The 10000-nt window shown below is 37.8% G+C and overlaps 1 protein-coding gene across 11 annotated transcripts in view; it reads left to right on the top strand.

The window, feature by feature from the left end:
• The window catches only part of LOC138006965 (NLR family CARD domain-containing protein 3-like), a 336786-nt gene that overhangs the window by 259703 nt on the left and 67083 nt on the right, over positions 1-10000 (top strand). For 7 of the 11 annotated variants that reach the window (XM_068853606.1, XM_068853605.1, XM_068853608.1 and 4 more), the window contains 4 exons: positions 1519-1581; positions 2342-2404; positions 4084-4146; positions 4531-4563. In XM_068853606.1, the coding sequence (XP_068709707.1) occupies positions 1519-1581; positions 2342-2404; positions 4084-4146; positions 4531-4563 (222 nt within the window). The remainder of the gene's footprint in view (positions 1-1518; positions 1582-2341; positions 2405-4083; positions 4147-4530; positions 4564-10000) is intronic. The other 4 variants (XM_068853612.1, XM_068853609.1, XM_068853611.1 and 1 more) reach the window with 4 other exon arrangements.

Below are 10000 nucleotides of genomic sequence, written 5' to 3'. Positions count from 1 at the left end.
ATTAATAAATAAAAGTAAAGTTGTCTGGTGTTAAAGTAATATCTATCAGTGTCGCTGAGGAGGGAAACGGTTAGAGCTGAGATGAGAGGACATTGATGTTGTCAACCCATTTACCCCTCAACTGACCCCCCAATTTCACAACTGCTGAAAAGGGCCCCATTCACTGTCCATTGTACATAGTCTTGTGTTAGAGAGACACTTTAAGGTGAACCAAACCAATAAAACACAATAATTATTGTTTCTTGTTTTACCGATGATACAGAAATGGTGAAGTCAGAAGTCGGAGAAGTGAAAGCTGTGCTAATTAATTTTAATAAAATGACCATTATCATACATTGTGGTTTTTACATCGTAGCAACAGCTGATGAACTAAGCATCTCACTTCTACATGCTACACTGTACATGGCTGCAGATTTGCGATCACTTAATAGGGTGGATTGAGTAGCACCATTCAAATTAAGATGAATACATTGTAATTGAATAAGATGGAAAGAACACAAATTTAAAATTAATGTTTGGCTTCATAAAAATCGCTTTTGTTTTTCTTCAGAAAATCATAATAGGATCAATGAGATTAGACAATAGAGATTTTATGCACAATTTATACGCAGGGTTCTCCTTATCAGGCGGTAACCGGTAAAATTTCCCGCTTGTAAGAGCACTTATTACCGCCTGCAAACGCGGTTTGAAAAGGTCCCTTACATGTTGTGCTGAAAACTAGGGAGAACGCTGTATACGAATGGAATTTTTAAAGGAAAAACAAACCACATGACCGCCATTTTGTGTTGCTGGGAAGTAATTCACTGGCTAGGATAAAATTGTCTGGGGGGTTAAAAAAATTATTTGGGGTGTATTCAGAGCCACCTTAAATTTTCCAATCGTGAAGGTAGCTCTAAACACACTGCAGTGAAATATTTTTAACTTCGCAAAGTGTTACTTTAAGAAACTTGCTCTGGAGTGTCTACTTGCACCCAAAAAAGCGGCCAAAAATGGAAGCAAGCCGACAGAAACTGCAGCAAACAATAAGTGTGGGTTTTGCCCATTCCGATTTCTTGTTCGTTCAAGACGGAAAGCTTGAAAAATCTGTGAAGCCAACTTCGAACAGCGAGAAAACAGTGTTCAACCAACCATGGACAAACTGTCGGTGTACAACAATGTACATTGGATCAGATAGGCAATTAATTAATTTCTATTGAAAAAATATTTTTCCAACTCAATCCATAAGCCCAAGGAAGCTTTTTTCATTTCAAAAGGCAGGACAATTATTGATCCCAATGGTGTCAATATCTGCAAAGAAACATATAATATTATCAGCTTTCAGTTTCTTCTGTTATTATTCCATTACTCTTTTGGTATTGGAATTTTCAAAAATTAGCTGTAGTTACCATTTTTTATTTAAAAAAAGCCAAATTTAGAATTACCCGTATTAATTGCTTAAGAACATGAACATACACACAGTTACGTAGTAATATTGGCCTGTTTGTCTGAAAAAGTAATGAGTTTTCATTTTTTACAAAGATGTGTTAAAGAAATGGAAGTCTGATGAAGGAAGCACCAAAGAGAAGCTTGAAAATATGGAAGGTGTGTGGCACTGAAACAAATGACTGTACAGAAAGGAAGAAAAAAGCTGGCATAATGATTATTCAATACCTACTTTAAACCCTCTAACCCTCCCATTGATAAATTAAAGTAAAGTTTTCTGGTGTTAGTGTAATATCTATCAGTGTCACTGAGGAGGAAACAGTTAGAGCTGAGATGAGTGGAAATTGATGTTGTTAACCCATTTACCCCTCAACTGACCCCCCAATTTCACAACTGCTATAAAGGGCCCCATTCACTGTCTTGTATTAGAGACACACTTAGGTGAACCAAACCAATAAAACACAATAATTATTGTTTATTGTTTTTACCGGTGATCCAGAAATGGACAAACTGTCGGTGTACATGTAATTTGGATCAGATAGGCAATTAATTAATTTCTATCGAAAAAATGTTTTTCCAACTCAATCCATAAGCCCAAGGAAGCGTTTTTCATTTCAAAAGGCAGGACAATACTTATTGATCCCAATGGTGTTAATATCCGCAAGGAAACATAATATTATCAGCTTTCAATTTCTTCTGCTATTATTCCATTATTCTTTTGGTATTGGAATTTTCAAAAATTAGCTGTAACTACCATATTTTTATTAAAAAAATTTTTCTAGTATTACCGGTAATGTGGCTCACGTAAAGCCAAAGTTAGAATTACCGGTATTAATTGCTTAAGAACATGAACATACACACAGTTAGTAATATTGGCCTGTTTGTCTGAAAAAGTAATGAGTTTTCATTTTTTACAAAGATATGTTAAAGAAATGGAAGTCTGACGAAGGAAGCACCAAAGAGAAGCTTGAAAATATGGAAGGTGTGTGGCACTGAAACAAATGACTGTACAGAATAGAAAAAAACTATACAGAAAGGAAGAAAAAAGCTGGCATAATGATTATTCAATACCTACTTTAAACCCTCTAACCCTTGAAAGGCTCCCATTAATAAATAAAAGTAAAGTTGTCTGGTGTTAAAGTAATATCTATCAGTGTCGCTGAGGAGGGAAACGGTTAGAGCTGAGATGAGAGGACATTGATGTTGTCAACCCATTTACCCCTCAACTGACCCCCCAATTTTACAACTGCTGAAAAGGGCCCCATTCACTGTCCATTGTACATAGTCTTGTGTTAGAGAGACACTTTAAGGTGAACCAAACCAATAAAACACAATAATTATTGTTTCTTGTTTTACCGATGATACAGAAATGGTGAAGTCAGAAGTCGGAGAAGTGAAAGCTGTGCTAATTAATTTTAATAAAATGACCATTATCATACATTGTGGTTTTTACATCGTAGCAACAGCTGATGAACTAAGCATCTCACTTCTACATGCTACACTGTACATGGCTGCAGATTTGCGATCACTTAATAGGGTGGATTGAGTAGCACCATTCAAATTAAGATGAATACATTGTAATTGAATAAGATGGAAAGAACACAAATTTAAAATTAATGTTTGGCTTCATAAAAATCGCTTTTGTTTTTCTTCAGAAAATCATAATAGGATCAATGAGATTAGACAATAGAGATTTTATGCACAATTTATACGCAGGGTTCTCCTTATCAGGCGGTAACCGGTAAAATTTCCCGCTTGTAAGAGCACTTATTACCGCCTGCAAATGCGGTTTGAAATGGTCCCTTACATGTTGTGCTGAAAACTAGGGAGAACGCTGTATACGAGTGGAATTTTTAAAGGAAAAACAAACCAGATGACCGCCATTTTGTGTTGCTGGGAAGTAATTCACTGGCTAGGATAAAATTGTCTGGGGGGTTAAAAAAATTATTTGGGGTGTATTCAGAGCCACCTTAAATTTTCCAATCGTGAAGGTAGCTCTTAACACACTGCAGTGAAATATTTTTAACTTCGTAAAGTGTTACTTTAAGAAACTTGCTCTGGAGTGTCTACTTGCACCCAAAAAAGCGGTCAAAAATGGAAGCAAGCCGGCAGAAACTGCAGCAAACAATAAGTGTGGGTTTTGCCCATTCCGATTTCTTGTTCGTTGAAGACGGAAAGTTTGAAAAATCTGTGAAGCCAACTTCGAACAGCGAGAAAACAGTGTTCAACCAACCATGGACAAACTGTCGGTGTACAACAATGTACATGTACATTGGATCAGATAGGCAATTAATTAATTTCTATCGAAAAAATATTTTTCCAACTCAATCCATGAGCTCAAGGAAGCTTTTTTCATTTCAAAGGGCAGGACAATTGATCCCAGTGGTGTTAATATCTGCAAAGAAACATAATATTATCAGCTTTCAGTTTCTTCTGTTATTATTCCATTACTCTTTTGGTATTGGAATTTTCAAAAATTAGCTGTAACTACCATATTTTATCAGAAAAATTTTCCAGTATTACCGGTACCGGTAATGTGGCTCACGTAAAGCCAAATTTAGAATTACCGGTATTAATTGCTTAAGAACATGAACATACACACAGTTAGTAATATTGGCCTGTTTGTCTGAAAAAGTAATGAGTTTTCATTTTTTTACAAAGATATGTTAAAGAAATGGAAATCTGACGAAGGAAGCACCAAAGAGAAGCTTGAAAATATGGAAGGTGTGTGGCACTGAAACAAATGACTGTACAGAATAGGAAAAAAAACTGTACAGAAAGGAAGAAAAAAGCTGGCACTAATGATTATTCAATACCTTCTTTAAACCTTCTAACCCTTGAAAGGCTCCCATTAATAAATTAAAGTAAAGTTGTCTGGTGTTAGAGTAATATCTATCAGTGTCGCTGAGGAGGGAAACAGTTAGAGCTGAGATGAGAGGACATTGATGTTGTTAGCCCATTTACCCCTCAACTGACCCCCCAATTTTACAACTGCTGAAAAGGGCCTCATTCACTGTTCATTGTAGTTTTGTGTTAGAGAGACACTTTTATGTGAACCAAACCAATAAAACACAATAATTGTTGTTTCTTGTTTTACCGGTAATCCAGAAATGGTGAAGTCAGAAGTCGGAGAAGTGAAAGGTGTGTTAATTAATTTTCATAAAACGACCATTATCATACATTGTGATTTTTACATCGTAGGAACAGCTGATGAACTACATGTAAGCATCTCACTTCTACATGCTACACTGTACGTGGCTGCAGATTTGCGATCACTTAATAGGGTGGATTGAGTAGTAGCATTCAAATAAAGATGAATAATTGAATAAGATGGAAAGAACAGAAATTTAAATGTTTGGCTTCATAAAAATTGCTTCTGTTTTTCTTCAGAAAATCATAATAGGATCAATGAGATTAGACAATAGAGAATTTATGCACAATGTATACGCAGGGTTCTCCTTATCAGGCAGTAACCAGTAAAATTTACTGTTTGTAAGAGCACTTATTACCGCCTGCAAACGCGGTACATGTGGTGAAAACTAGGGAGAATGCTGTATACGTGTGGAATTTTTAAAGGAAAAACAAACCAGATGATCCCCATTTTGTATTGCTGGGAAGTAATCCACTGGCTAGGATAAAATTCTCTGGGGGGTTTTAAAAAATATTAGGGGGGTTCATAGCCACCTTAATTAATTAATTTAATTAATTAAAATTTAATTAATTAATACCCTTTCACTACTGAATCGGCCAAAAGCTGCCAACCGGAATTGACCTTGAGTTCCTAAAGCGGCCAAAAGCGACCAAGAGAGCATGACTATTTTTGCTTGTCCCTCCCCGGCCCAGAGATAGTTTTATTGCCCTGCATTGTTAAAGGAGATATTGACCAATCAAATCCACACAACTGCGCATAAAATTTGTTAACCTGTGTATGGTGGGGAGCAGCCAAATTTTGATCATAGCTTTGGCTTGCGAGAGAAATGGCGGTGTCGCAGTGATATGTGTATTCCGTGATATGTGTATCCCCGCACACATATCACTAGTGATATGTGATCCCCCGTGGGGATACAAAAAACACTGAAGCTTTGTACCCGGGCCGATCCAAAGTATAACAGAAGAAGATCAGAATGCATATTTCCAGTAGATTGTTTGCTGTTTGCTACTGGCCCCTAAGAGTATTATCAGCCAAGGCATGAAATCCATTTGGTTTTATTTACATCGACATGTCGGACTCACGAGTCATGTCTTTACAGTTCTGATTGTGGAAGATGGTTCAGTTGCAAATAAATGGTTTCAAGTGTTGTTACCTTGAAAAAATCATGTCTGATCTGTGTTCACCGATTTCCGTCCATCAACACAAGTTAGCTGTACAATTATTTGTTTTTTGGAGGGGAGGGGGTAGGGGGATACACGTATCACTGGCCGCCATATTGGAGGGGGTGCACATGTCACTAGTGATATGTGTGCGGGGATACACATATCACGGGGGTACACATATCACTGTGAGAGCGGAACCGCTGATTGTAAGCGCTGAGGAATTTCACGATATTTTTGGTAGTTCTGATGAAGAAAATAATGCAGCAGATTTCGATGGGTCTGATATTGATGTTCAGGAAGTAGATAGTGATATAGAGGAAGATGAAAATGAAAGCGACAACGACTTGAATGGGAGTGACACTATCGTGTGGTTAGATGAACTCGAAGATTTTGATATTGACGAGTTTAGCGGCCAACAAGCCATAAAATTTAATATTCCAGAAAACGTGTCTCCTAACGATTTCTTCAGCCAACTCTTTGGAGATTCAGTTATTGATACGATCGGGGTGGAGACGAATCGATATGCTCGGCAAAAGCTGGCAGACACGCCGCGTCTCGAAAAGTGGAAGGACACAAATCGCGAACTGAAGGCTTACCGGTATTTCGGTATATGCATTATTATGGGCATAAACAACCTTCCGTGAATCGCCATGTACTGGTCAACCAACCCATTTATTGGTAATTCAGGCATCCAGAGCGTCATGACGAAAAACCGCTTTGAAGAAGTTAGCCAGTATCTTCACTTCGTCGACTCCAACACGGAGCAGGCACGTGGCGATGCAAATTATGATAAGCTCTTCAAGATTCGCCCGATCCTTTCCATCGTTTTGGATAATATTCAAAACGCATATGAGCCCTCCAAAAATCTGTCCGTGGATGAGGCGATGATTGCTGTTAAAGGACGGCTTTCGTTCCGTCAGTATATGCTCGCAAAGCCAACAAAATATTGAATAAAAGTTTGGATGGCCGCCGATTCCCAAAATGGCTACGTCTGCAACTATGCTGTTTACGTCGGCCAAGAAGGTCAAGCTCGTCTACATCAGGCCTTGGCTACGATGTAGTTATGAAAATGGCAAGACCATTTCTAAACAAAAACAGACATATTTTTGTCTACATTTTTTTTACGAGCACAAATTTGATGGAACATTTGCTTGCTCAAAACACGTACGCTTGTGGAACTGTTCGTTGCAACCGGAAAGACTTGCCACTATGTTCAAACGAGATTCTTCCGTGAAGCATACACTGGGTTGCCTGTGGTACGTGTTACAGAAAATCAGAAGGCACTGAATTGTGTGGTATTGAAATACAGCATTCCAGTCTCTGAAGAATAACCAATAAAAGAGAAGCGAGAAACATTGGCTTCTGGGCTGACATGTTGATAATTTTCAAGTTCTTCTCACTGCAAGTTTGAGCGTGCCCTCTGAACATCTGACAGCTTTTCACTGAAGTTAATCGCTATCCGGCGGGGTTAGTATTTGGATGGGAGACCAAAACAAACATACCCCTCATAAAGCAGAAGCATCGGACTGAAAATACTATTAACGCTAACAAATGCGAACTCAGCAAGGTACAGATTTTGTTAGCTTGCTTTATGCAAAGCAAGAACATCATTCTAAAAGCTTATTCTAGTACGCAAAAAGTAGGTTCTGGAGGTAATTTTGAGAGTGGAAATCAAGGTTATGGGCAGACAGCAAATATAAACTCACTATATAATTAACTTAACACACCAGAAAGATGCTAACCTCATTTTGACAAGAAAATGCTTTACTATTGCCATAAAAACTATCCAGTTAAGCTCGCATATCATAAAACATGATGAATTCATAAAGGCCACCTTTTTGAGCGAACAATTTTTTGAAACAAACAACATATTTACTATTAGAGGCAAAAACCCCTTCTATTTCATTACGTGCATGAAGAGAAGAAACTCAATTAATCGTGTCAAATATGCGCAATATTGCAACAAACTAAATTTCAGGATCAAACCGTTTCCATGAAGAACCCTTTCCTTGAATAATGAAGCACAAAATACACAACAAGCTTTCTTTTAAATAATTCTTGGCTGTCACATTTCCAATTACCGGTATATTTTTACCTGAAGACTGCAGAAGGAACGGCCGTAACTTCGATATTGAGAAGCCTCGTGTGGCAGGTGTTTACAGCTCTTACATGGGAGATGTTGACCGAGCCGATCAACTTTGTTCTTCTTATTTCACGGGTTATTCTTCCCGCAAATGGTACCGCTACATTAAATTTTTTTGGTTTTTCTTTAACCTAGTCGTTTGTAACGCTTTTGTTTTGGAGTCATTCATCGCACCACTCACGGTCAGAGAAAGCGAGCAATGATCAATTTTAGGCTTGATCTCACAAATAATAATAATAATAATAATAATAATAATAATAATAATAATAACAACAACAACAACAATAACAACAACAACAACAACAACAACAACAATAATAATAATAATAATAATAATAATAATACTTTATTCAGAAGCAATCCTGAAACGGAGGACCCAGACGTTATCCCTATCAAAGGGCCTCCTACCTAACTGCATTTGTTTAAATACTATTTACAAGTTATAAGATTTTTTCAAAAATCAGAACTAACAGGAAAGAGCATGCCTAAAATAGAAACAAACAAAACAAAAATGTATATGTATATTTAAAGGGATAATGTAGAAAATAAAATTAAGAAATAAAATTTAAAAAAAAAGGATAAGAAGCGGTGGATTAATTAACTTGTGTTCATCCAATTTTCAAATTGTACTTAAATTTGTTAATATTGGCCATATTTATACTAGAGGACGTCTAAGACGTCTATCTCGAAAAGTCTTAGACAAGTGTGCAACAAGATGGGGGCTTGTCGGATGATATCTGACAGTGGTAGATCGACAAAATGTCTTGCATGCCAGGCCTTGCCGGGTACTGCTAGTGTACAGTGGACCAGATTTTTGTGTTGGGCTTCGCGCGCGCCGCAACCAATAGCCCACTTTTGTTGTATTAAATTCAGTCCTAAACAAAAGGCATCATCTCGAGGTTCTGGAAAATAAATATAAGCATTTATACGAGTTTATTCCCCAGAGCCTGGTAATGATGCCTTTCGTTTAGGACTTAATTTTAATATATCAAAAGTGGGCTCTTAGGAAGTGTCATAAGAGTCACGTGAGCAAACGTCTTTTCCAGCATGGCGGCGGGCCCCCGTACGAAAATTCTGGGCGAGACGCGGGCGAGATTCGGGCCATAAAAAGTCTCGCTGATGAGCGATACAGAGCCTGACGATAATCAGCCTGACAGGAGCGATAAAAATTGAACGATAAATGAGCGAGAATGGAGCGGGACATTTGTACTACTCTGACATTTGGACGATATTCTGAGCGATAAACGGGCGAGATTCAGGTCCATAAAAAAACAAAAAAATCACGCTAATGAGCAATACATTTTTATGGGCGACGTTAGTTTATGGCTTAGCTTTCGTAGTACGAAAACTACAACCCCGCTCTTAGTTTTCGTACGAAAACTAAGACCCTTTGTTAATAGCGGTAATTACGAGAAAGAAACCCGGGAAAACGTACCGCTACTTAGAGATTTGGGCGCTGTATGTTGTTTCCTCACACGATTAAATTGCAACAGACACAACGCCATGAGAAGCTTGAATGTTGTGCGACCTTGCGCGACAGAAAAAAAGTGGCATTTATTAGCACGGAAACTAAAGATAGGGTCTTTCGGAGAACGAGAAACTCTGTCTGTTAACCCTTTGGTTATAGCAAGAGTCCATGTTTTGGTTGTAACCACTAAAATTGTGATACAGGCATTTTTTCTGTCAGCAAACATCTTCCAGTTTCAAAACAAGTCCACAATGTAGCCGTAAGTCACGCAAACAGTAAACGGATGCCCGTAGATGGTCAATTTTATTATGATGACTGATAGGGGACTGAATAGTTTTACATGAAAGACATAAGTGATTTTCTGTAAGTTTCTCCGTATTTATCTGACTCACAAGCTTATTTCTCAGCTTATTACAATGAGGATATGAAGTATCATCTGTCATGGGGTGAGGGTACATCGCGCTATCCTGGTACTTTGACGCATTATTTATAAGAAACATTGAAATCAGTATAAACAGAAACAAAACAGGCCATAATTGAAACTATGCCTACTTTAATAGTGCCATTATAAATTATAAACTGGAAAATCCCCTGCCTGCCACTCCCCCCACCCCCATAGACAGTACCACTGTTTTTTGTTTGCGTGACTTACG

This window comes from Montipora foliosa, chromosome 6 (assembly GCF_036669935.1).
Source record: "Montipora foliosa isolate CH-2021 chromosome 6, ASM3666993v2, whole genome shotgun sequence".
Lineage (NCBI taxonomy): Eukaryota > Metazoa > Cnidaria > Anthozoa > Scleractinia > Acroporidae > Montipora > Montipora foliosa.
Note: the sequence above shows the minus strand (reverse complement) of the source record. Positions and strands in the feature narration are given on the sequence as shown.